The following is a 27,552-nucleotide window of genomic DNA, read 5'->3' on the forward strand; positions in this document are numbered from 1 at the left end:
AGCTTAGTGATGAGCTTTGAGGGCATTATGGTGTTGAATGCTGAGCTGTAGTCAATGAATAGCATTCTCACATAGGTGTTCCTTTTGTCCAGGTGGGAAAGGGCAGTGTGGAGTGCAATAGAGACTGCATCATCTGTGGATCTGTTGGGGCGGTATGCAAATTGGAGTGGGTCTAGGGTTTCTGGGTTAATGGTGTTGATGTGAGCCATGACCAGCCTTTCAAAGCACTTCATGGCTACAGACGTGAGTGCTACGGGTCGGTAGTCATTTATGCAGGTTACCTTAGTGTTCTTGGGCACAGGCACTATGGTGGTCTGCTTAAAACATGTTATTACAGACTTGGACAGGGAGAGGTTTAAAATGTCAGTGAAGACACTTGCTAGTTGGTCAGTGCATGCTCGCAGTACACGTCCTGGTAATCCGTCTGAATGTTGACCTGTCTAAAGGTCTTACTCACATCGGCTACGGAGAGCGTGATGAGAGAAACTACTGGTACTCCTTGTATAAAGTCTCGTTATTGTTATTTTATTGTGTTACTATTTCCTTTTAAATTTTTTGTAAAGTTTTCTAACTTTTTAACTCTGCATTGTTGGGAACATGGCTCGTAAGTAAGCAATCCACTGTAAAGTCTACACATGTGGTATTTGGCATATGTGACAAATATAATTTGATTTGATTTGATTTGATTTAGAGAAATGCTGTAGTTTTTTTAGAGCAAATTATGGACCAAGGACATCTATGTCTTCAATTTGGGTTTTCTTTCCCTGCTTCTAGTGTTTGTGCTCTTTCAGGAAATGTAAACCAAGTCGGATAGCTAGCACATTTTCCAAGTTAATAAATATGTTAGCACTACAGGCCTTTGATATTTGCTTGCTTTTTGTTTGGTGAGGAGGGAAAGTACAGAAGCACTTTAATGATAGTGCATGCCTTTAGGATGTGTTTTCATGTGGAACACAAATGGTGGATCTCGCTTTCTTGAAATTTAGCTGGAACTCTTTTACAACCTACATAGCACGAAGACTCAAGGGAGTGTTGGTTGGTTGGTTGGTTGGTTGGTAGGAATTAAAGCTTGTTGCTGGAAATATAGTTTTGGTTTCCAATGTAAATCACTTTTGAGGACAACTTTCAAATGATGGAATTTGATTTTTTTGAAAGTAATAAAAGCTTTTCATAAGTGGATAATGTATGGAGTTGATGGAGTTGTTACCTACACAGTATGTCTTTATATTCTGTTTTCCTGTCCATTCCCTTTCCTCCCATATCCTTCAACTGTGGTGTGTTAATGCATGGTGATTTAGTTTAATTGCAATGGTAGATCCAATATGTTTTAATCTATATATCAAAATCTATAGTCTCAGCCAGCCAACATTCTGTTCCATTGCCAGAAATGGGAATAAAGAATGATGTTTGTATTCACATTGATGCTCAGCTGATAAGAGACTATTCTACGTACGTGACAGAGGGATTACATATAGAATGTATTTCTGTGTTCAATTTTTACTTCAAATGTATTTCATCCAGATACTCATCTTTGCATTTTCCGATTCCTCTCAGCATCAGCATCAACACCTTCCCTCCACCATCCCCCCATCCACACAGCTATTCCTTCCATTTGAATATATGCATATTCATATCTTATATGAGCAACGTTTAGCATTGGGTGTAGAAACAGATGGAGGTTCCTCCAGAACAGAATTGCAGGGGAAAGAGGGTTGGAGCTGGCTGTTTTCTGTGTGAGAGAGAAAGCAGGCTGAGCCCACGCTCTGTGCAGGCTGGGATGAATCATAAGAGTGAGTGGGCGGGAAACGCGTTTCTTTCCTCAGAAAGGCAGAGATTCTGCTCTGACGTATATCCCTGGCGTACTGGAGAATAAAGCCTCCAGGAAGTTTTTTTTCTGACATTTATTTTCTTGCACTTTCTCATTTTAATGCGACTGTATGTATTATGGGTGTCTGTACTCAAATGGGATGACATCATCGTTGACCTCTGACAACAGACAGGAAGTGTATATGCATACATTACAAACACCTGTGTCATAGAAATACACAACCTCCAAACAGTACCAAATCATTTCTTATCACTCGGTGCTAGACTGGACAAAGAAGCTGTAAGTGTCCAGTAAATATTGATTGAATGCCTGCAACAGATAATAATTGAGTCTCTCCATCAACCCATGGACTCATATTGACCTGTTCAGACTTGTAATGTACAGGTCATATACTGTAATGGGATAGAGGAGGGTGTAAGACAGTGTGTACACGTGGGTCATGTACTCCCGGAATGTCATCCCAGAGCCAGATTAATGAATGAATGAGGTCAGTGTGCAGAAGACAAGTGATACCGATCTGGAGAGCACATGAGCGGTGTCCTCATGCCGTTGTCTGCTTTGATTAATGGAGCTGCCATCAGAGCGTCTGCTTCCACTGCCAGCTGGGTGATCATCAGTACTCTCCCTCCTGAACACAAGTAGCATTGCCTCCTCTGGTATGCCCTTACAGGAACATGGACCTGCTGACTGGATAACAGTGGACTATACCTAGGTACAGGAGAACAACTAACTATAACGGACTTGGTAGTACACTAGAGGACCAAAATAGATATCCTTACTCTGTGTTGCAAAGGTGTTAGCTTTGAGCGTTTCCCTTGGCAAAGTAATGTAAGAGTTGAGTTTGTCTTTTCTCCCAATGCTGTGATTTAAAGATTGTTAAAGATACCATTAGAAAATACTGTTTTGAATAGAAATAGTCTGTCTGGAACCTATATGCCTATCAGTGAGTATCCCACTGATGTGCTGGCATCTGAACCTTTTATTAACTGGCATTTTGTCATAAATCTGAGAATTTGGCTTGGCCAGGAAATAGTCCCTTACTTTGGGGAGCAAAATTATATTATTGTCACCAGGGTTCATTTGGAGGGTACCATATTAGCCTTGAGGGTGTTCAATCAGATATATGTTTTATTCGAGTGCACACCTTATAGTGTGTGTCAGTTATGAACTGTGTTATTCAATGTCTTGGAGCCTCAGCCTCGAAAACCATCATTACGTTACACAATGTTATTCAATGTCTTGGAGCGTCAGCCTCGAAACCACCATGACATTGATGCACCATGTTATTTAATGTCTTAAGAAACAGCCCAGCAGCACTTAATTTACAATGTTGACCAACGAGAGCCCCTTAGCTCATTTTCATGATTCTCTGTCTTGCTACTGAGAAAATTATAGTTTTCTATTGTAGATCTACTGTAATACTAAGATTAGATAAGAGATGTGTCTGTCTTGCTCCTTCAGGGGTGGCTTTTGCACATCTAGCCTGCCTGCTTGACAGTGATTCTCACAGACAAGCCAGGCATGGGAACACAACGCAGTGAAAATTGTTCGTTTCCGATGAATTAGCTTTGAATGTTCAATCGCTGCTTTTTTACTCCAAATTCAAAAATGAATGGTCTTGGTAGTGGATAGGAGCCCAGTGATATCGTCACAGAGCCATCAGACTGAGCATTTTAGAATGCACTATTTAGTATTCCAGAAAACGTATCTTCCCTGGCTTTGCTTTTCCATCCACTTACTCAGCAGCTTACCTCTTTCAAACATGAGTTCAATAAAATGTGTTGTTATTAACAGATCAACTTCAAAGACAGTAGTCAATAAAGAAAAAGCACATGGCTCACATTCTAAGCACATAGGGGATGCCTCTAGTTCCCACTAAGTTTGTGATTTTAAACTCTGTTAATAGTGGGGCTGCTTACCTGAAACATCTAAAAGAGTCGTGCATTTTGTGATAAAAGCATCAGAGGTAGATTTATATACCCTGAAAAGGTTTAGATTGGGAGCCAACCCAGATTTGTCCCCTCTGGGCATGGTAGAATTCTTTTAAATGGCCACCAGCAGTACCATTATTTTACATTTCAGAAGGACTGTTTTGAGATGATGGCACCAAATTTGGAACAGAAATAGATTTATAGACTCTAAGAAGATGTAGAAGTCCCAGATTTGGCCCCTGTGGGCTGAGGTGGCCATCTTGTAAAATGGCTGACTACGGTAACACTATTTTACAGTTCAGAAGTGCTGTTTTGAGATAAGCACACCAAATTTGGCACAGAGGTAGATTTATGTACCCTTGAAAGACTTAGATATGGAGCCACCACAGATTTGGCACCTAGGGGCCTTGGCAGTTGTTTTACAGAATTGCCACAGACGGTAATGCAATTTTACAGTTCAGAAGGCTTTAAAAAAAAATAAACACAACAAAAATGGCACAGAGGTACACTACCGTTCAAAGGTTTGGGGTCACTTAAAAATGTCCTTGTTTTTGAAAGAAAAGCAATTTTTTTGCCCATTGAAATAACATCAAATTGATAAGAAATACAGTGTAGACATTGTTAATGTTGTAAATGACTATTGTAGCTGGATTTTTTTATGGAATATCTATATAGGCATACAGAGGCCATTATCAGCAACCATCACTCCTGCGTTCCAATGGCACATTGTGTTAGCTAATCCAAGTTTATAATTTTAAAAGGCAACTTGATCATTAGAAAACCATTTTCCATTTATGTTAGCACAGCTGAAAACGGTTGTGCTGATTAAAGAAGCAATACTACTGGCCTTCTTTAGACTAGTTGAGTATCTGGAGCATCAGCATTCATAGGTTTGATTACAGGCTCAAAATGGCCAGAAGCAAAGAAGTTTCTTCTGAAACTCATCAGTCTATTCTTGTTCTGAGAAATGAAGGCTATTCCATGCGAAAAATTGCCAAGAAACTGAAGATCTCATAAAACGGTGTGCTCTACTCCCTTCACAGAACAGCGCAAACTGGCCCTAACCAGAATAGAAAGAGGAGTGGGAGGCCCCAGTGCCATTACTGAGCAAGAGGACAAGTACATTAGAGTGTCTAGTTTGAGAAACATCCTTCTAGGCAGAGTTGCAAAGAAAAAGCTATATCTCAGACTGGCCAATAAAAAGAAAAGATTAAAATGGGCAAAATAACACAGACACTGGACAGAGGAAGATTGGAAAAAAAGTGTTATGGACAGACGAATCTAAGTTTGAGGTGTTCGGATCACAAAGAAGAATATTTGTGAGACACAGAAAAATGAAAAGATGCTGTAGGAGTGCGTGACACCATCTGTCAAGCATGGTGGAGGCAAAGTGGGAGATTTGTACAGGGTAAAAGGGATCTCAAAGATAGAAGGCTATCACTCCATTTTGCAACGCCATGTCATGCCCTGTGGACGGCGCTTAATTGGAGCCAATTTCCTCCTACAACAGAACGATGACCCAAAGCACAGCTCCAAACTATGCAAGAACTATTTAGGGAAGAAGCAGTCAGCTGGTATTCTGTCTATAATGGAGTGGCCAGCACAGTCACCGGATCTCAACCCTATTGAGCTGTTGTGGGAGCAGCTTGACTGTATGGTACGTAAGAAGTGCCCATCAAGCCAATCCAACTTGTGGGAGGTGCTTCAGGAAACATGGGGTGAAATCTCTTCAGATTACCTCAACAAATTGACAACTAGAATGCCAAAGATCTGCAAGGCTGTAATTTATGCAAATGGAGGATTCTTTGATGAGAGCAAAGGACACAATTATTATTTAAATTAAAAATCATTATTTATAACCTTGTCAAATTCTTGACTATATTTCCTAACTCATTTCATTTAAGTTTTCATGGAAAACAAGGACATTTCTAAGTGACCCCAAACTTTTGAACTGTAGTGTAGATGTGGGTTCCCCTAAAAAGATTAAGTTATGGAGCCACACAGATGTGCCCCCTGGGACCATGGCAGCCATTGTACTAAAAGGATGCAGACAGTACCACTATTTTACAAACTTCTAATCCACAAAAAGAAGTGGCCTATACTTCTTCAGATTTGTTTATGTCATGGCCTATACTTCTTGCCCGGGATCTCCCAAAAAACCAAAAGGTTCAACAGTAACACACAGTATAATACAATGAGTACAGATGGAAACACAGCATTCATGTTGGCCAAATTGTAGAAAAGTGTAGTGGAGGTGAGTTAGAATTCTCGTGATGAGGTAGCCCTGCCTGCATCTTAAAACTACCTTCAGCCCAAGACGCAACCTTATTTTGGTCTAATGTATAAGACGTTGGGTTCTGAAATGGGAGACCAGGGTCCACATCCTACCTGTTACTTGAACATGAAAATGGCTAATAAAGCTACTTTGCAATGTCTTAATCAGGAGCAAAATTCAGACTTAACTACAGCTGTATCTGGGAAACAGGACAATTCTCTTGAGCTGTGCTTTAGTCAGAGCTGTGCCTGAAATACAGAATATTTTACTTTCAACCAGTTCATGAACAAAAGTATTCCACTAATTTAATATAATATTCTGCAATTTGAACAAATTAAAGGCTATGTCACATTTTAGTATGCCTTGAGATTTTGGTGGTGACGGTTGATCTGGAACAGCATCTGATAAAGGTGTACTTCCTGCACCCTAAGGCACCTCCAAAATCATCATTCAGAATTAGTCATTTTCGGGTCAGTGGAGGCAAACACACTCACAGACAGAATATACACCTTTCGAACGAGATACATAAGTCGAGCATCAAAAGCCCTGGAACTAACTAGCTAATTTACTAGTGGCTACTAATCAAAAGAAACTCACCTGACCTGACACCCTCAATTCAAGTGTATGGTCAACCAATGCTATCTATCAGCCAGTGGCAGCCATGTTACAAAAATGTTAGATGGACACAAGGGTCTCTGAAGTATAACATACAGTATAACATCTAGCCTAATTGGGGTTGAAGGCATTTTGTTAGACGGCTGTCACAGCCCCCATTGGCCAAAGCTGTGGAGCTTCCATATCTACATATTTTTGGGGTACATTAATCGACCTCTGTGCCACATTTGGTGCATTTATCTCAAAAAAGCCCTTTGGACGGATGCCACGGAACCCAGGGGCCAGCTCTGGGTCCATAAATCTAGCTCTGTGACAAACTTGGAGCCTTTATCTTGAAATAGTCCTTCTGATTTGTAAAAAGATAAAGATAGCTGCCATAGCCCCTAGGGACAAATCTGTGGTGATGTTACATTCAAAGTATGACTGTCTATTATCTACTATCTAAGTATGTGGTATCCATCTTGCATGTTGAGCCAATAGTAGATCGGTATCTGTTGTTAGTGGCAGAGTGAGCCAGGACTCCACGCCTTTATTGATATTAACCAGTGTATTTATTGATAACATCCAAAGATGGCAATACTACTGTTGGCTATTTTTAATTTCAGCCATGTGCAAGCTGTTATTGAAAATATCAGATGCATTTGCAGCAATTATGCAACAAGGTTTATAGTTTTAAATTACATATTGTTTCCATGGTGACATGTCCTGTCCTTCCTTTTCTTCAGCAATATTCCCTGAAGCAGTATGCATGTGTTTGCTTACATATACACACATGCCATACTTTGACAACCCATATTAACACCCCAAACTAAATGCCATGAAAATGTGAAAACGTATTACAATAATGCCCCCTTTTCTGTAAACCACTTGAAATAGACCTGTATCAACTGTAAATGGTGCAGTAGTGTGTTGATATCCTTTTAGTATACTTGATAGAGCCTTTCACAGCTTTGTTTAGATCCATTAACGTCACACGGTTACGCCCTTGTCAAGCTTGCTCCGCATGGTGAGACCCATTTGTCAGGGATGCATAGTTACACTGTCTGGGCTGTGGTGGCTTCTGGTTTTCGTGCCTTGCTTAGTAACTAATTCAGACCTGGGAATTCAAGAGTGTTAATATATCTTCCTGATGTATTACCTTGCTGGAAAAGTATCCAATCAGATGAGACAACCATCAACATTCTGGTCCGTGCAACATTCTGGTTCTTATTATTTCAGCTGTAAAATGTATTATTAGTAAATTACCAGTAAACCACATAATAGCTGTGTTCTTTTTAAGCAGAGGTGTGCCTAGATATAGCCTTTAGCCGTGGTATATATTGGCCATATACCACAAACCCTGAGGTGCCTTATTGCTATTATAAACTGGTTACCAACGTAATTAGAGCAGTAAAAATAAATGTTTTGTCATACCCGTGGTATACGGTCTGATATACCATATAGTTTATAATCACATTATAAACTAACATCTAAATTGTTGAATCGTTACAGAGAGAAAAAACATAACATGGGCCCCGAGGGGCCCTCAGTAACAAATAACTTAAAATGTGTCAAACTGATCTCATTTATTGATCAAGATTAGTGCTGTAACATGTCGGTCAGTTTGTCCTAATATATCAAATAATTTCACATCTGAGGTACATGTAATGGAAATGTGTTAGTTCCATAGGTTATGCATATTATGGTTAAACCAATGAGTGTTCACATACAGTACAGGAGAGCATCCAATGATTACACATGTTCTTATGATAATGTCCTACTGAGCAACACACAACCCTTATTAAAGAAAGTGCCATATAGTGAGAAATGTAGAGTCTATGTGGACTCTCAATAGTGTTGGCATGTATTTCTGTGACTCAGGCTTTTGTTTGCCGGCTTCCTTAAAGCCTAAAATAACCTCATCTGAGCAGATTCTCTCTCCTCCTACACAGAATTCAAACGCTTGGCACAGGCGCTTTGAAAAAGATTGTTGAGAGGTTTTAGCTGTCAGTCTGATGGATTTTTCTGTTTCCATCCCTCCTTTAGAGAATGCAGTTTGTCCAACATTTATATATGTTTCCTTAGTGGTGGCAGGTAGCCTAGTGGTTGGAGCGTTGGGGCAGTAACCGAAAGGTTGCTGGATCTAATCCCCGAGCTGACAAGGGCAATGCTGTCGTTCCGCCCCTGAACAAGGCCATTAACCCGCTGTTCCCCGGTAGGCTGTCATTGTAAATAATAATTTGTTCTTAACTGACTTGCCTAGTTAAATGAAGGTTAAATGTATTATTATTATTTTTTATTTTTTTGTGATTTTTTGAACATTCATATCTTGTATATGCTATTGTGTTTCAATTGAGTTGTTTTTGCCAATCCCGAAAGCACTACAATGCACAGGCCTAATGGGTATTCTATTTATGTCTCTATTCTTCCTGTCGGCCTGATATAAGCAGCTTGGGTCCTTTCAAATCAAATGAACCAAGTCATACATCATTTCAGAAAAGCCTTAGACAAATAATATGCTGCTGCAGTGTTGGTACATTGTATACAATGATGTTACTATTGCAGCGGTGTGTTCATCATTTGTCCACATTTTTCTATTTCCCAAACTTTGCGGGTAAAACCAGTTAAAGGCCCAGTCTTTACAACAGGCTCATTCACGTACCTTCCCAAACCACTCATCAAACAGGACTACATGTGTAGCTCATGGTCCTTTAGTTTAGTCATCAAATAAACAAAAGAGAAGAACTTAATCAGATTCATCCAATAACAGTTCCATTCATAAAGCCAGGTCTACATGCTGCTCATGCAATTAATGTCCCTAACCCTAAGCTAACCCTGGCATCTACAGTGAACTCAAAAAGCATTACGAATAGTGACTTTTATTGTAAATAAGAATATAATATATTTCTAGACACTTCTACAATAATGTGGATGCTACCATGATCACGGATAGTCCTGAATGAATCTTGAATAATGATGAGTGAGAAAAAGCTAGACACACAAATGTCATACACACCAAAAAATGCTAACCTCCCCTGTTATTGTAATGGTGAGAGGTTAGCATATCTTGGAGGAATGGTATTTGTGTGTCTAGCTTTTTCTCACTCATCATTATTCACAATTCATTCAGGACTAGCCATAATTATGGTAGCATCCACATTAATATAGAAGTGTTTAGAAGCATATTATATTCTTATTTACAATAAAAGTGACTCCAAAATGACACAATACATTATTTGCCATTAATTTCTATTGGGCACAAAATAATCTGAAACACAACCAAAACAAACAGCAAATCCATCCAACAAGTTTGTAGATTCACAAGCCTGATGTAATCATTGCGTGCTAGGAATATGGTACCAAATACTAAACTTTTGACGACACATATAAATGAATTTGTCCCAATACTTTTGGTCCCCGAAATTGGGAGGACTATGTACAAAATTGTTCCAAACGGTTCACCCAGTATGAATGAAAATACCCTTCAAATGAAAGCTAACAGTCTTTACTATTATCCCACAGTCATGTATACTTTCAAAGTACTGGAGTACAGAGCCAGAACAACAAAATGTTTGTCTCTGACCCAATACTTTTGGAGCTCACTGTATATCAGGATGGCTTCCCACTGCTTTTCTATCTTGGAGTGGTGATGAATGATAGTCCAAGCAAAGTCCAGCCAGGCATTCACTCACAACCTGACAGCACTGAGAATGGGAGACTTTTGAAGGCCTTTGACATCAGTGTGTTTCAGTGTGTCACCCTGGCCCAGGCAGCATCATAACAGGCCAAAGCAGGGCTGTAGTGACAGGGAGACGGGTGGAGAAGAGGCCCTCTCATTACAGACCGGTAGAGCTGTGGACCTTTAAAGGGCTGGCAGAGGATTGTCAGGAGACATCATATGATGGATCTCTGCACTTCAGAAGGGACAATAGCAATATATTGAACCCTCAGTGGGCTGTCACTCCTATTGTACAAGACACCTGAAATATCATGATTCATATCATAACCCAGCAAGAAAGTTTGTCATTGTTGTTGAATTACCTTTTTAGAGAGGGCCAATACCCAAGAAATAGTTACAGAGAGTAGGTCCTTGTTTGATTGGTTACAGACGTTGATACCTTATTTTTGTTATTTTTGTTATTTTACATTTTTAGGGGGAGTAGATATTGCAAATAGACTGTGGTTTCTGTCAATGTAATTGTCTGCATCATTTCCAATCCCCCATATATATATATATACAGTGCCTTGCGAAAGTATTCGGCCCCCTTGAACTTTGCGACCTTTTGCCACATTTCAGGTTTCAAACATAAAGATATAAAACTGTATTTTTTTGTGAAGAATCAACAACAAGTGGGACACAATCATGAAGTGGAACGACATTTATTGGATATTTCAAACTTTTTTAACAAATCAAAAACGGAAAAATTGGGCGTGCAAAATTATTCAGCCCCCTTAAGTTAATACTTTGTAGCGCCACCTTTTGCTGCGATTACAGCTGTAAGTCGCTTGGGGTATGTCTCTATCAGTTTTGCACATCGAGAGACTGACATTTTTTCCCATTCCTCCTTGCAAAACAGCTCGAGCTCAGTGAGGTTGGATGGAGAGCATTTGTGAACAGCAGTTTTCAGTTCTTTCCACAGATTCTCGATTGGATTCAGGTCTGGACTTTGACTTGGCCATTCTAACACCTGGATATGTTTATTTTTGAACCATTCTATTGTAGATTTTGCTTTATGTTTTGGATCATTGTCTTGTTGGAAGACAAATCTCCGTCCCAGTCTCAGGTCTTTTGCAGACTCCATCAGGTTTTCTTCCAGAATGGTCCTGTATTTGGCTCCATCCATCTTCCCATCAATTTTAACCATCTTCCCTGTCCCTGCTGAAGAAAAGCAGGCCCAAACCATGATGCTGCCACCACCATGTTTGACAGTGGGGATGGTGTGTTCAGCTGTGTTGCTTTTACGCCAAACATAACGTTTTGCATTGTTGCCAAAAAGTTCAATTTTGGTTTCATCTGACCAGAGCACCTTCTTCCACATGTTTGGTGTGTCTCCCAGGTGGCTTGTGGCAAACTTTAAACAACACTTTTTATGGATATCTTTAAGAAATGGCTTTCTTCTTGCCACTCTTCCATAAAGGCCAGATTTGTTAAATATACGACTGATTGTAGAGCTGTAGATCTCTGCAGTTCATCCAGAGTGATCATGGGTCTCTTGGCTGCATCTCTGATCAGTCTTCTCCTTGTATGAGCTGAAAGTTTAGAAGGACGGCCAGGTCTTGGTAGATTTGCAGTGGTCTGATACTCCTTCCATTTCAATATTATCGCTTGCACAGTGCTCCTTGGGATGTTTAAAACTTGGGAAATCTTTTTGTATCCAAATCCAGCTTTAAACTTCTTCACAACAGTATCTCGGCCCTGCCTGGTGTGTTCCTTGTTCTTCATGATGCTCTCTGCGCTTTTAACGGACCTCTGAGACTATCACAGTGCAGGTAACAATGGCAACAATGCAAAACGTTATGTTTGGCGTAAAAGCAACACAACTGAACACACCATCCCCACTGTCAAACATGGTGGTGGCAGCATCATGGTTTGGGCCTGCTTTTCTTCAGCAGGGACAGGGAAGATGGTTAAAATTGATGGGAAGATGGATGGAGCCAAATACAGGACCATTCTGGAAGAAAACCTGATGGAGTCTGCAAAAGACCTGAGACTGGGACGGAGATTTGTCTTCCAACAAGACAATGATCCAAAACATAAAGCAAAATCTACAATGGAATGGTTCAAAAATAAACATATCCAGGTGTTAGAATGGCCAAGTCAAAGTCCAGACCTGAATCCAATCGAGAATCTGTGGAAAGAACTGAAAACTGCTGTTCACAAATGCTCTCCATCCAACCTCACTGAGCTCGAGCTGTTTTGCAAGGAGGAATGGGAAAAAATGTCAGTCTCTCGATGTGCAAAACTGATAGAGACATACTCCAAGCGACTTACAGCTGTAATCGCAGCAAAAGGTGGCGCTACAAAGTATTAACTTAAGGGGGCTGAATAATTTTTCCGTTTTTGATTTGTTAAAAAAGTTTGAAATATCCAATAAATTTCGTTCCACTTCATGATTGTGTCCCACTTGTTGTTGATTCTTCACAAAAACATACAGTTTTATATCTTTATGTTTGAAACCTGAAATGTGGCAAAAGGTCGCAAAGTTCAAGGGGGCCGAATACTTTCGCAAGGCACTGTATATATATATATATATATATATATATATATATATTAGTGTTTATTTTCCTTTATACATACAGCTTATATGTACTATATACATTTCATGGACACAGTATATTTTACATTAGTTATCTTTTGTTTGTTTTTAAGTCCTGTCCCTCAGCTACCCTCAACCCCTCCCATCTCTCTCTGAAGACTATCCAGTTTTGATTTCTATTTGTTATATATTTTTCAACTGTGCTGTGATTGTTTCACAACAGTTCTGAACGTATATACATTTTACGGACACAGTATACTTTACATTAGTTCTCGTTTATTTGTTGTTTTTAGTCCCACCCTTCAGCTCCCCTCAACCCCTCCTGTCTATCTCTGAACACCATCCTGTTTTGATTTATATTTGTCACATATGTTTCAACTGTGCTGTGATGTTTCACAAAAGTTCTGATCCTTTCTATTCTCATAGTTTCTACGGATTGTAAATTAAAGATAACATTATTTGCTAAGAGTATTATTATATTATTGATTGATTGATTGCTCCAAAACCTCCATAAAAAAGCCAGACTATGGTTTGCAACTAAACATGGGGACAAATATCATACATTTTGGAGAAATGCCAAAATTCACCCAACTTATTGTGAGAAGCTTGTTGAAGGCTACCCGGAACGTTTGACCCAAGTTAAACAATTTAAAGGCAATGCTACCAAATACTAATTGAGTGTTTGTAAACTTCTGACCCACTAGGAATGTGATGATAGAAATAATAGCTGAAATCATTCTCTCTACTATTATTCTGACATTTCACATTCTTAAAATAAAGTGGTGATCCTAACTGACCTAAAACAGGGAATTTTTAATTGGATTAAATGTCAGGAATTGTGAGAAACTGAGTTTAAATGTATTTGGCTAAGGTGTACGTAAACTTCCGACTTCAACTGTATAACATTATTTTGGTTGCAAGACTTTTGTACAATACATTTAATTGAAAAACTATGTTTTGAATCCGGCGTTTTGTGTGTCAGTTCATTAACCATGTGCCATGGAATTGGTATATCGCAAATCTCCTCCCACGCAATCTGTATGGCACAGAGGTCAATTATTTGGTCCTTAAATGAAACTGTTATACTTTTTTATTTCTCACAATTTTCTTTAACCAATTGTGGCATTTAATGCAGGGCTAACAGACACGTTCCTTACTTTCTCCCTCTTACACTTGCTTCTTCCATTTTTGTGGTGATGCTGCAATTAGCCGGTTGTAATGTTGGATAGTTGTTACCTTATTGGTAATTAGGAACACTTCAAAACCTAATCTGTGTCCCATCATATTACCTATATAGATAGTGCACTGCTTTTGTCAATGGCTCTGGTCAAAATCAGTGCACCATTTGGGACGTAACCCTAGTGTTGAAGTATTTGGTATGTTCAGATTATGAACCCGGAATGCAAAGGCAATATGTGAAACAATTGTGTAATGTCAGGATTGTAAATGTGAATGCTTTTGAGTAATGCTGTCACTGTATGGTTATTTATCTCAGTTGTTCAGGTTGTCAAGGTTACGCTGCTGGCTCTGAAAAGACATTAGAAAAAAGAGAAAAGCAGTAGAGGACAACTGATCAAAGGAGAGAGCGGAGTCCCACTCTCCTTTGGACATGGTCTGTTTGTCGACAGCACTCTGATACTGTCTAGCAGGAACTTCTCTCTGTGTGTCTGTCAGATTATTGCCTTGAATTACAATAATCTATTTATCTGTTTGTTAGGAAAAATGATTCTCAGTGGTGATTCAAATGCTTGACGGTATGCTTGGGAATGGGATAGCTAGCTACCATATCTTTCTATGCCCTCTCCACACTCTCTCTCACCCTCTTTCTCTCCCCCCTTCTCTCTTTCTTTCCTATCTCTGTGTCTCTCTCTCTTCCCTTTGTTCCATCTGCTCTACTTGCCTCTGTGTAATGACCCTTTTCCCTCAGAGACCAATTACTCACTAACCGTAACCACTCTCATTAATATTTACTGTATGAAACATACTGATGGATAGTTTTCGTGCAACACTGTTGTAATTACACATATAGTTAGCTATTCTGTGATTGGTGATTGTGACATCCAAACCACTGTTTCCACATCTTTGAACAGAATCTTAATATTATTAGACACTCTTTAACATAAAATGTGAAGTATCTAGGATAACGTTGAGTTGGAAATAATGAGTTCTTCTTTTTCACTAGGAAACTTCAATCAGTCAATCAATCAAATGTATTTATAAAGTCCTTTTTTACATCAGCCGATGTCACAAAGTGCTATACAGAAACCCAGCCTAAAACCCCAAACAGCAAGCAATGCAGACATAGAAGTGTGGTGACTAGGAAAAACTCCCTAGAAAGGTAGGAACCTATGAAGAAACCTAGAGAGGAACCAGGCTCTGAGGGGTGGCCAATATCAGATATGTCTATGTCCTGGGAAATGTTCTTGTTACTTATAACCTCATGCTAATCACATTAGTGCACGTTAGCTCAACCGTCCTGTGGGGGGGACACCGATCCTGTAGAGGATAAGCAGCATGCTGTCTGTGGAAGGCCAAGTATGTCAGGGAAGCCAGCATCACATTTTCCCCATGCAGTGGATGGTCCTCTGTGGAGTTAGAGGTGCTGCATACTGTACTTCAGATGTCCTTTGGGAGTTTTCTCTCTGAATGTGTTGAAGAGACCACCTTCCAGACTCACACACTGCCTGTGTTCCAAATGACCCACAGGGCTCTGGTCAAAAGGAGTGCACTATGTAGGGCGACAGGTGGTTAGAGCATTGGACTTGTAACCGAAAGGTTGCAAGATCGAATCCCCGAGCTGACAAGGTAAAAATCTGTAATTTCTGCCCCTGACCAAGGCAGTTAACCCACTGTTCCTAGGCCGTCATTGAAAATAAGAATTTGTTCTTAACTGACTTGCCTAGTTAAATAAATAGATAATAGGGTGCCATTTGTGAAACAGCCACTGTAAAACTTCAGATAATTTCTGTTCCTCTCTAGACAATGGCAGAGCAGATATAAATATATGTATGTGTTACAGCTCTTTCCAATTATTCATATTTTTATACAGTACCAGTCAAATGTTTGGACACACCTACTTATTTTTTTATTACATTTTTATTTAACCTTTATTTAAACTATTTTCCACATTGTAGAATAATAGTGAAGACATCAAAACTATCATGTTGTAACCAAAAAAGTGTTAAACAAATCTTTTGAGATTCTTCAAAGTAGCCACCCTTTGCCTTGATGACAACTTTCTCTCAACCAACTTAACCTGGAATGCTTTTCCAGCAGTCTTGAAGGAGTTGCCACATATGCTGAGCACTTTGGACTCATCATACCAAAGGACAGATTTCCACTGGTCTAATGCCCATTGCTCGTGTCTCTTGGCCCAAGCAAGTATTTTCTTATTATTGGTGTCCTTTAGTAGTGGTTTCTTTGCAGCAATTCAACTATGAAGGCCTCATCTCAAACAGTTGTTGAGATGTGTCTGTTACTTGAACTCTTTGAAGCATTTGTTTGGGCTGCAATTTCTGAGGTGCAGTTAACTCTACTGAACTCCTCTGTAGCAGAGGTAAATCTGGGTCTTCCTTTCCTGTGGCGGTCCTCATGAGAGCCAGTTTCATCATAGCTCTTGATGGTTTTTGAGCCTGCACTTTCAAACTTCTTGAAATGTTCTGGATTGACTGACCTTCATGTCTTAAATGATGGACTATCGTTTCTCATTGTTTATTTGAGCTGTTCTTGCCATAATATGGGCTTGGACTTTTACCAAATAGGGCTATCGTCTGTATATCACCTCTACCTTGTCACAACACAACTGATTGGCTCAAACGCGTTAAGAAGGACATAAATTCCACAAGGCACACCTGTTAATTGAAATGCAATCCAGATGATTACCTCATTAGGGTGGTTGAGAGAATGTGAAAAGTGTGCAAAGCTGTCATCAAGGCAAAAGGTGGCTTCTTAAAAAGAATATAAAATATATTTAGTTTTGTTTACCCCTTTTTTATTTCATAGTTTTGATGTCTTCACTATTATTCTACAATGTAGAAAGTAGTAAAAAATAAAGAAAAACCATTGAATGAGTAGCTGTGACCATATCTTGCCATTTCTACTCCACAGGCATAATTTGTGTTAATTATATACATGATGGCTGCATCAAATACTTATAAATCATTACTGTGTGGGTTGTCATTATGTGTTTCCAAAACTCCCATTCCTTGGCAGCAGCTAATGGGGATCCCTAATAAATACAAATACAAATACAAAACTAGCTCTCTCTCCCACCACAGAGAGTGATATTAGGAACATGGGGTGGGTTGGGGGCTGAAGCAGCGGTTCAACCCCCAGTACCATTAGAGGATCACAGTGGCCAATAATAGCCCAATAATAACATGGCTGGCTGCTCACTCTCTGCCACCCGTTGAGCCCTCTTCCTTCCTGCTGTGTGTGGCGCCATGTGGCCTGGTGTGTGCTGCTTCCTGTCCTGAAGGACGTCACACAATTAACACAGCTGAATGAAGAGCCCCTCCGCCTGCTGCAATTACTCTGATGCGCCTTGCATGTGAAATAAATTAATCGAGCCGATGTTTGTGCTCTCGTGTCTTTGATATTTATTTCAAGACGTGTGATTCAAAATACTGCCTCATTGTTAAGTATGTGGTTATGATCTGTTCTATTGTACAGTGCAACCAGAAGAAGACAGTTAACATATTCTTGTTGTCAGTGTTGGTTGGTGGAGAGGAGGCTTTTCTATTTTATTTTTGTACATTCTCTTCGGATGGGGTAGAGGTAAAAAAAGAGTCAAAGAAATATGTACTAAGATAACCCCAACTCATTCCCCCCTCAGTCCCCATCCACCCACCTGCATCCTCCCCACCCGGAAACCATGTTATAATATTAAATGTTTTCGCAGCAGTGCTGCCTGCCAGCAGTGATCTTCTCTGAGTGATTCAGAGATGCAAGGGGCTATCATTGTTAAGTAACATAATAGATGCAAAGCATTTAATATTTTAATTCATGCACTTTGAAACTGCAGGGCACTCCCTCATCATATGGAGGAATGTGTCTACCTGATTTAGGGGACACAGTGAACAGTTGGGAGTTGGGGACAATCTCATCATAAAACATTTCCTTGGTGTTAAGTACAGTCTGTGAACAAACTGAAAATGTTTTTCCATATTCTGTTCCATTTGAAGAGTTGTTCAGATTCAATCTGATCTGTGGACCTTACTTTTTTAATGGCTAGCTCAGAATATGAACTTTCCAAAGGTTGTTCCAAAGGTCAGTCCTTTTGGGAGCCCAGATAATGTTTTTTATAAATCCCGTCATTGGATGGTTCGGTAGTTGGGTTTCCCAAGGGACTCCTAAAAATTGTTGCAAGCAGCATAGTCAAAGTCACCAACACTCTGGATAACATGAAAATAGTCTAACCAGCTCTTCTAGGGCGAGTAAAATGGTCAGAGTGAGGTGTTCTCTCATTTGTGTCTGGAAGTAGCTAGCAAGTTGGCCAACGTTAGCCATTTAGCTTGGGTGCTTGACTGCCGTTGTGAGGTCAGAACGCTCTGATCAACCCTACTCCTCGGCCAGAGCGTCCAGTGTGCACTCGGAACACTCTTAGAGCGAAATGGTCTGAATTTATGAATGGACAATCTGACAATGCTCTGAATTTACGAACACCCAGAGCGCACTCTGAGTGCTCTCTGGCACTCCAGAGTGGATTTTCGAACTCACCCATAGACAAAAGGAGTTGCCTGGTAATGTGTATCTTTCAAATCTTGGAATGTTCTCAAACCATTACAGTCCATGATATTGGTAAGAGTACAGATTACACATTTGGACCATTGGAGGGATGTGAAAGTCCACACTCTCTATACTGAGCCAAGGGGCAGAAGAATCATGTCTAAACCAATTTAGGATGGGGCGAGATGCTAGTGACTGGAAATACGATTTAACGTTTGATACAGATAGTCCTCCTACGTCTTTCCCTCTTTGCAAATTCCAGTAACCAGAAGGGGGAGCTATGGGACGCAGTGAGCTACAGCAAAACATTTTTTACTCATCAATCTACACACAATACCCCATAATGGTTTTTAGAAACGTTTGCAAATGTATTAAAAAACATTTTTTTAAAACAGAAATGCCTTAATTACATAAGTATTCAGACCCTTTGCTATGACACTCGAAATTGAGCTCAGATGCATCCTGTTTCAAGTCATCATCCTTGAGATGTTTCTACAACTTGATTGGATTCCACCTGTGGTCAATTGATTGGACATGATTTGGAAAGGCACACACCTGTCTATATAATGTCCCACAGTTGACAATGCATGTCAGAGCAAAAACCAAGCCATGAAGTCGAAAAGGAATTGTCCATAGAGCTCCGAGACAGAATTGTTTCGAGGCACAGATCTGGTGAAGGGTACCAACAAATGTTTGGAACCACTAAGACTCTTCTTAGAGCTGGCAGACCGACCAAACTGAGCAATTAGGGAGGTGACCAAGAACCTGATGCTCACTCTGACAGAGCTCTAAAGTTCCTCTCTGGAGATGGGACAACCTTCCAGAAGGACAACTGTCTCTGCAGCACTCCACCAATCAGGCCTTTATGGTAGAGTGGCCAGACGGAAGCCACTCCTCAGTAAAAGTCACATGACAGCCCACTTGGATTATGCCAAAAGGCACCTAAAGACTCTCAGGTCATGAGAAACAAGATTCTCTGGTTTGATGAAACCAAGATTGAACTCTTTGGCCTGAATTCCAAGTGTCACGTCCGGAGGAAACCTGGCACCATTCCTACGGTGAAGCATGGTGGTGGCAGCATCATGCTGTGGGGATATTTTTCAGCAGCAGAGACTGGGAGCATAATCAGGATCAAGGGAAAGATGAACGGGGCAAAGTACAGAGAGATCCTTGATGAAAATCTGCTCCAGAGTGCTCAGAATCTCAAACTAGGGTGAAGGTTCACCTTCTAACAGGACAACGACCCTAAGCACAGAGCCAAGACAATGCAGGAGTGGCTATGGGACAAGTCTCAATATCCTTGAGTGGCCCAGCCAGAGCCCGGACTTGAACCCGATGAGTAACATCTTTGGAGAGACCTGAAAATAGCTGTGCAGCGACGCTCCCCATCCAACCTGACAGAGCTTGTGGGGATCTGCAGAGAAGATCTACCCTCACACATAATGGTCTACCCTCACACATAATGGTCTACCCTCACACATTACAAGAGGGTAGGATGCCGCTCCTTTAATATTCATGGAGATTCACTCATGACTAGCACATCAAAATACCAGACATCCAGTCAAAAACGTGGGCCATGGGAAACTAGCTAGTGTCGCAGAGGAAATAAATCACAGCTGAACTGTGGCGGAATTCTTGAAGTGAAGCTTTTTACTCTTTGACATACCCTCTGTGTCTGTCATTCTCAATGCTAGGAACCCAATACTCTTCTGGTTTTGTGTGTGTTTAAATCAAAATAACCTCTCAGAGACTCATGCTTTACTGACAAAGTAGATTGTGTATGTGTTAAAAAACACTGATTTAGGATCTCAGCTCTCCCCACCACAATCCTAACCTTCACAATTATTAGAGTAGATATGAGAAATAATTATTAGAGTGCATTGTTTTTGGGAGTATAAAAGCGCATGAACAGAAGGACAATACAATGTCTACATTTTCATTTCTTCTAACATTTTGTTGTTGTTTCTCCACCTCTGTCTTTACAGCTCCTATCAGGAACATAATCTGAAGTGGTTCCCAGGTTGGCCCACTGTCTGTGGACTGAACAGACACCATGAAGGGTCTATCAAGCAGCCGCAGCCACCACCATTTGGTCACCTGTGACCCTGGTTCCTATGATGCCCTAGGCCATGGCCACCACCCTGACCGCAAGCCCTACCTGATCAACCAGATGGACATGCCCATGTCCCACCCCTCAGACCACGCCTACTACACCCAGGTCCAGAGCCAGCATAACCAGAAGAACCACACTGCCTTCCCCTCAGACAGTAGTGTGGTGCCCTATGGGACCTTCCCCAGACGACACTACAGCAGCTCCCACCACGAGCTGAAGGATCGGGTGGGGATGGATGAGTGTGCTGTGGTGCCCTATGGTGTGGGTGTTGGTGTGGGTAACATGCTTCCCAACAAGGGCGTCAACATCCGCCTGCCAGTCAACCTGCTGGACCAGTTTGAGAGGCAGCCGTCATTCACCCGGGACGGCTACCACACGCTGCAGTACAAGAGGACTGCACTGGAGCAGCGCAACGACAGCCCCGGACGCATCCGCCACCTGGTCCACTCCGTCCAGAAACTCTTCGCAAAGTCCCACTCCTTGGAGGGGCCAAACTCCAAGCAGGGAAGCATCAATGGCAGCAGGAACAGCCCCGAGAGTGAGACGCCCCCCACGCAGAAGCACCGCAAACGTAGCAAGAGCAGGGAGCGCTGCAAGTCAGCTGAGCCCAAGCACAGGAGCCCCACCTCGGGGTACTGGAGCTCAGACGACATCCTGGATGACCGAGACGTCTGTCACAGCCTGTTGCACAGCCCCACTGGAGTCATGACCATGGGCCGCCACCCGGACAAGTCCCAGTCGCAGTACTTTATGGAGGCCTACAACACCATCAGTGAACACGCCCTGAAAACGTCGCGCAGTAATAACGACGTAGTAAAACACACCTGTGTCCCCTCCCATATCCCCATAAGCATGGACGCCCAGCTCATGAAGAAGAGCTTGTGGTCGTCCAGTCTAACGGTGAGCAAGGCTCGCCAAGTCTACCAGAAGGCCTCAGTAAATTTAGATCATAAAGCGCTAGTGAAATCTGAGGCTTGTCAGCAGGAGCGCTCATGCCAGTTCTTGCAGGTATGCAATTCTTTAAATTCACCCCTAAACCCAAACCCCCCCTTGCCCACCTACCTACCCCACCGGAGAGGACCTACCCCCTCCCCACTTTCATTTGATTTGAAGAGAGAAGTAAGTGCAAACCAGTAGTGGCCTTACTTCCTTTAGTAGGCTTTTTTCTTTTAAACCCATCAGTGACTGGCATTATTTCCTGTTTATAAACCTCTTAATTTCATAAATTTCCCAGTTTTTGGGTTCTTTAATTATTACCTAATAATTTTGTGTGGTGTGTGTGTGTGTGTGTGTGTGTGTGTGTGTGTGTGTGTGTGTGTGTGAATATTCTCCGGAAGTTGTACACAAAGATTACATTGCCAAAACCATCACCTGTGAAATTCCACTCACGAGACACAGTTTGCACAACAAGAGCACAAATAGCACATCTCTAAATGGATCTAAGCACTCAATTTCAACTCAGTTTATTTGCAGAAATATCCAAATACTGATTATGAATTATTATGTTAATGTAAATAGTATGTAAATGTTGTTCTCAACAATAGTTCATCTCCTCTCTTTCTCACGCTCACTTGTTCTACACTGAATGCATTTTCTAATGTATACCAGACATGTAGGAGTGGTTTTATGTATGATAGGCTAATAGAAGACATTGAGACACAGTCAGCAACACTGTGAACCAACACATTAGTGGATGTTTCCCATGTACTCCTTCATATCCTGCTACAGGTGAAGGATCTTAATTTGAATACCCTGTTGCAGAAGAACATTCCTGCGATGCAGGATATTTGAAACTTGTAGTGTATTTGAGGTTTAAACAGGCTTCTGAAGTTAGTCATTTCCACTGTGAAATTTCAGACATGATTTTCCCTTACGAAAAATGTATCAACCACTACAAAAATGACCATTAATTATAATCCACATAATAATTCACATTTTCTGCTGTAGCAAACAGGTTCAAATTAAGATCCTGTATCTCTTTCTGCCGTATATAGTAACTCTGTTACCATAGAAACACCCACCAACAATAATGACAGGATTGATTCGAAAGTTGGGATAGGATAGTGGTAGCTGTGTTATTAGTACAAATGGAGACCAATTACCTATATGTCTGTGAGTCGAGTGCCATGTGAGGAAAGATGGCAAAGATTTTATGCAGCTTTTTGAAATTATGTAAAAAATATATACAAAAATACAACTGGAGCCAAGCATTTTGATTTCTCAAATCTCAGATCTAAACTTCTAAATTAGTGTAGTTATTAGGGATGTTGTGTTGTGAGTAGACTTGTTATGTATTTTAAAGTATTATTGATACTGTATTGTGTACATGAATATCCAACAGGGAAGACCCCAGTGACAAATACACATGCACAGTACCCAATTACTTAGCCAGGCATCACAACATTTAGATCTCCACATATTCAGCCCCACACTGTGTACAGTGAACGGTTAGCTGCAGTAAATAAAAGTAACCAAAGCTGTTATAGGGGAGTTGTCACAACAACAAAGTGCTGAACACATAAAGTACGGTATTTAAGATACAGCACATGTTAGTTCTGTGTGAACTTGTGAAGATAGGCCTATTTCTGTGGCGAGCATGTTATACTGTGTTCTACAGATGTAGGATCTTAATTTGAGACAGTTTTCTACAGCAGGAAAATAATCCTGCAGCAACAGGAAAGGTGAATTATTATGTGGATTATAATTCATGAAAAGTTTGTGGTCATATGCACATCCTTAAAAACATAGGTGTTGGGCTAATAAATAATACTAGTAAAGAGAAGGAAGGCCCGCTGTTACGCTCTTTGATGGAAGGATCGGACCAAGGTGCAGCGTGGTAGGTGTACGTCTTACTTTATTCAATGAACACCGAAAAAACAACAAATACAAATGAAACGTAAAGTTTAGTAGGGCTAAACAGCACAGTACCAAAACAAAATCCCACAAACTACAGGTGGGAAATAGCTGCCTGAGTATGATCCCCAATCAGAGACAACGATAGACAGCTGCCTCTGATTGGGAACCATACCCGGCCAACAAAGAAATAGAAAACATAGATTGCCCACCCTAGTCACACCCTGACCTAACCAAATAGAGAATTAAATGGATCTCTAAGGTCAGGGTGTGACACAAGCACACTGTTTATGCTCCCAATTCACCGCTTTATTGACAATGTTTAGAACCGAAACGGATCTTCGTCAGGTCAAATCCCACCTCACATGACCATTACACACATGACGCATGGTGGGTATGGAAAAAATTCAAATCACTTTGCGCATAGTCAGTCATAATTAATCACAGAGGTACATATGGTCATTAGGGATTATATACAAATCGGTCCAAGTTAAAAACCTAGGCAGCAGTAAAAAAGATTACGTTGGAAACTGTTGGAATACCCACCTAGGGGTGGAGATACTGATCATCTATTACTGAGAAGAGAATTGTATTGGATTCACCATTTGTCTGCCATGTCTCCGAAAGGTCTCAACCAAGAGTTTGATATCAGACCATTTCTTACGTGAATATGTTATGTTGATTTGTCCTGCCATCCAGGTCTCCACTTGGTCATTTTGTACATTTGTATATATTAGATCTTCTGTAATTACTACATGTGCCCATCTCATTGATATCAAATTATTAGAGTTGTTTTTGAAATAGGTCACTGTAATTATATCAATAGCCACCATGCGTCCTGCGCGTAATGGTCATATGGGCAGGTATTCCATATGTTTCCAACGTAATCTTTTTCTACTGTTGCCTAGATTTAAATTTGGACCGGTATGTATGTATATATATATATGTGTGTGTGTGTGTGTGTGTGTGTGTGTGTGTGTGTGTGTGTGTGTGTGTGTGTGTGTGTGTGTGTGTGTGTGTGTGTGTGTGTGTGTGTGTGTGTGTGTGTGTGTGTGTGTGGTATGGTATGTATGTAATCCTTTATGTGATTGACTATGTGCAAAAGTGAATTGTTTCCACACCCACCATGTGTCATGTTCATAATGGTCATGTGAGGTGAAATGTGTATATTTTGGGATGTGAGTGCTCAGTCTGTTTGACCTGACGAAGATCCGTTTCGGATCAAAACGTTGTCAATAATGCAGCGAATTGGGAGCATAAACATTGTGCAGGCCTTCCTGTTCTTTACGATTATAATTAATGGATATTTTTATAGGGGTTGATGCATTTTTTGTTCAGGAAAATCAAGTCTGAAATTTCAAAGTGGAAATTACAGAAGCCTTTTTAACCCTTTACAGTTGTGGGAATTGGGCTTATTGGGCTTATTGGAGAAGAAATATGGAACGTATATGCATAAGGGAACAGTTTGGAGATTATGGGAAAATGATTAGATAAATACTGAATCCAAAACTTAAAGTACACTGTTGATTTTAGGTGCATTTTACATTTACTGTACTTTTTGCTGCATTTGTTGTTAACGAAATCTAAAAATACTCTGGATTCATTCAGTAACATGATAAGAATATTATTAAGGTGCAACATAACACCAAAAAATGTAAAGCGTTTGAGTGAGAGGTCTAACTGGTGTTCCTAAGGGGCCACATACCTCTTCAAAGAAATTTAAATGCACTTTTATGACTCAAAGGAGAGTCTTCAGCTATTAGGTGCTTTTTGAGCTCTCCTACCTGTGCAGTTGAGGAACTACAGATGTCAAACTTGTAGTTGTTTTCTTTGAAACACAGCCCTGCATCCCCGCATTTACACAATTACTGTTGTTGTTTACACAATCCAAAGACGGTCCATTATAAATCGCAATCTGGGTAAGGTGGGCATAATTTGAAAGCTTGTTCTATTGACTAGCTAAAATATAAAATACGATCTTACAGTGTTAGGATTTCACTAGGCAATTCAGTGAAGCAGGTCTTAATTTTAGTGCGCATAGAATGGCGTCATGAGTGCATTCAGATGTGTGGACCGCAGCAAGTTTTCTTCAAAACACAACAAACATAGGCTCATTCTGGTCAGGAAAACCCAGGATGGAACATCATGTCATCTTGTAACTGTACATCAAACATAGTGATCATAAATGTTGACACTGTGTATGACATGAGTTTTATGATATGGAAATGTCTCATCTTTCAAAATACATTGAGTCCTCGTAATTTGCAGCATTTCCCTTACTCAGACAATAAAACATTTGCTAAATTTCCCCAATAACTGGAGGGGTGTGGGCAACTTCTTGTTGCGCGTGTTGTTCATGTTCAGAATGGCTGTCAGTCAAAACCCATACAGCGCTGTGAAGCGGAGACCCTGTGCTCTGACATCAGGTATAGCATTTTATTGTATAGCCACTGCGTTCTCTTTTAAGCACTTATCAGTGTCCAAATCTGCTATTTTCAACCCGTATACAGGAACGAGTGTAAAAGGCTACACCTCAAATACACTACAAGTTTTACATTTCTCCTGCAACAGGGTGACCAAATTAAGATCTTACATCTGTAGTGTGTGGGCATGCAGCCGCTCAGCGGTAATAGAGTAACTCTGCCTCCACAGCCTCCTTTTATATTCAACCTGCTAATTTCTGCTCTGACGACAAAAGCCCTAGCAGCCTAGCCTTCCCAGCTCTGGCTGTCTCCCTAGTTACCAAGGCTCCTCTCCCTTTGCAGAGTCATGTAATTACTAAGTCTTCGGAGGAGTGGGATTCTCTCTCCTCCAGCATCAACTTCGTCTCCAAAGTATTTTTGAATGCAATATGGTAACTTCCCAAATTGGGTATATCACTGGAAGATGAATAGATCTTCTCTGGTAACACATACTTTCACTGTGTCTGAATGAACCTTTTGGAGAAGGGGCACCATAATCCCTCTCTGTATGGACGTAGTAGTATTATTAGTACTATTAGTAGTATTCCTATTAGTAGTATTTCTATCAACTATTATACAATAAAGAATAGTTTGGAAGTTCAGGTTGTGCTATTGTTTGTGCCCTAGTTTTACTCATTTGTTCAACACATATTTATGGCTACCTCATTGTGTTTCTCCTTCAAGCCATTATTTCCCTCACACCTATACAAAGCCTTAAAATACTTTGTTTCAGGTTAGCTCAAATGTTATACCACCCCGATGATGTTGTTTGAGCTCAGATAGACACCCTAGTTCTTTGTGAACATCCTCTTGATAAGTCTTTGTGTGCCCTTAGGAGGACTCCACACTAGCGGATGCCCAGGTTGTCAGGAAGATGTTTTTAGTGTAATCATGTGAACTCATACCAGCCTCTTCCTTAATCACTTGTTTATTACCTTCAATGCTCAGTATGAGAGATAGAGAGGTAGGGGTCTGACTGTGCGTTGGATGTTGTTGTGACGCTGCGTTGGCAGGACCGGACCAGGTAGATGTGGGTTCATGGCGCCATACAGTCATCCGTGGAGGTGCCTGATGCCCTGTTGTCACCTCCCCCGTCCCCACAGGTGCCACAGGACGAGTGGAGTGGCTTCTCGCCTCTGGGGGGTAAGGAGGATGACATCCCATGTCGACGCATGCGCAGCGGGAGCTACGTGAAGGCTATGGCCGAGGAAGAAGACAGCGAAGACTCGGAGGGAAGTCCAAAGCCATCGCCAAAGGTCCAGGCCCAAGGTCGACGGGCCAGCTATCTCAAAGCCACCCAGCCATCACTGACTGAAATGACCACCTTAAAGTAAGACTCTGCGCTATGATATTTTAAAGTGACTTTGACTTAATTTCATTATCATAGTCCTTATGATTTCACATTCTTTGGAGCATGATGTGTGTACTTAAATGACCCATTTACTGCAGTGGGAGAGAAGCAAAGCATGAAGAAATCAGACAACCGTTTAGGATAAGGTCCTCCGACCCCCA

At 40.8% G+C, this 27,552-nt stretch overlaps 1 protein-coding gene across 6 annotated transcripts in view; it reads left to right on the forward strand.

Moving 5' to 3' along the window:
* LOC139387200 (discs, large (Drosophila) homolog-associated protein 1a) overlaps window positions 1-27,552 on the forward strand; it is a 117,745-nt gene that overhangs the window by 50,405 nt on the left and 39,788 nt on the right. For 5 of the 6 annotated variants that reach the window (XR_011629138.1, XM_071133269.1, XM_071133270.1 and 2 more), the window contains exons 3-4: window positions 20,598-21,733; window positions 27,144-27,370. Coding sequence is in view for 5 of the 6 variants with exons in the window: in XM_071133269.1 (XP_070989370.1) it covers window positions 20,666-21,733; window positions 27,144-27,370 (1,295 nt within the window). In the remaining variant the exon portion in view is untranslated. The remainder of the gene's footprint in view (window positions 1-20,597; window positions 21,734-27,143; window positions 27,371-27,552) is intronic. The other variant, XM_071133271.1, reaches the window with a different exon arrangement.

This window comes from Oncorhynchus clarkii, chromosome 28 (genome assembly GCF_045791955.1).
Source record: "Oncorhynchus clarkii lewisi isolate Uvic-CL-2024 chromosome 28, UVic_Ocla_1.0, whole genome shotgun sequence".
NCBI lineage: Eukaryota > Metazoa > Chordata > Actinopteri > Salmoniformes > Salmonidae > Oncorhynchus > Oncorhynchus clarkii.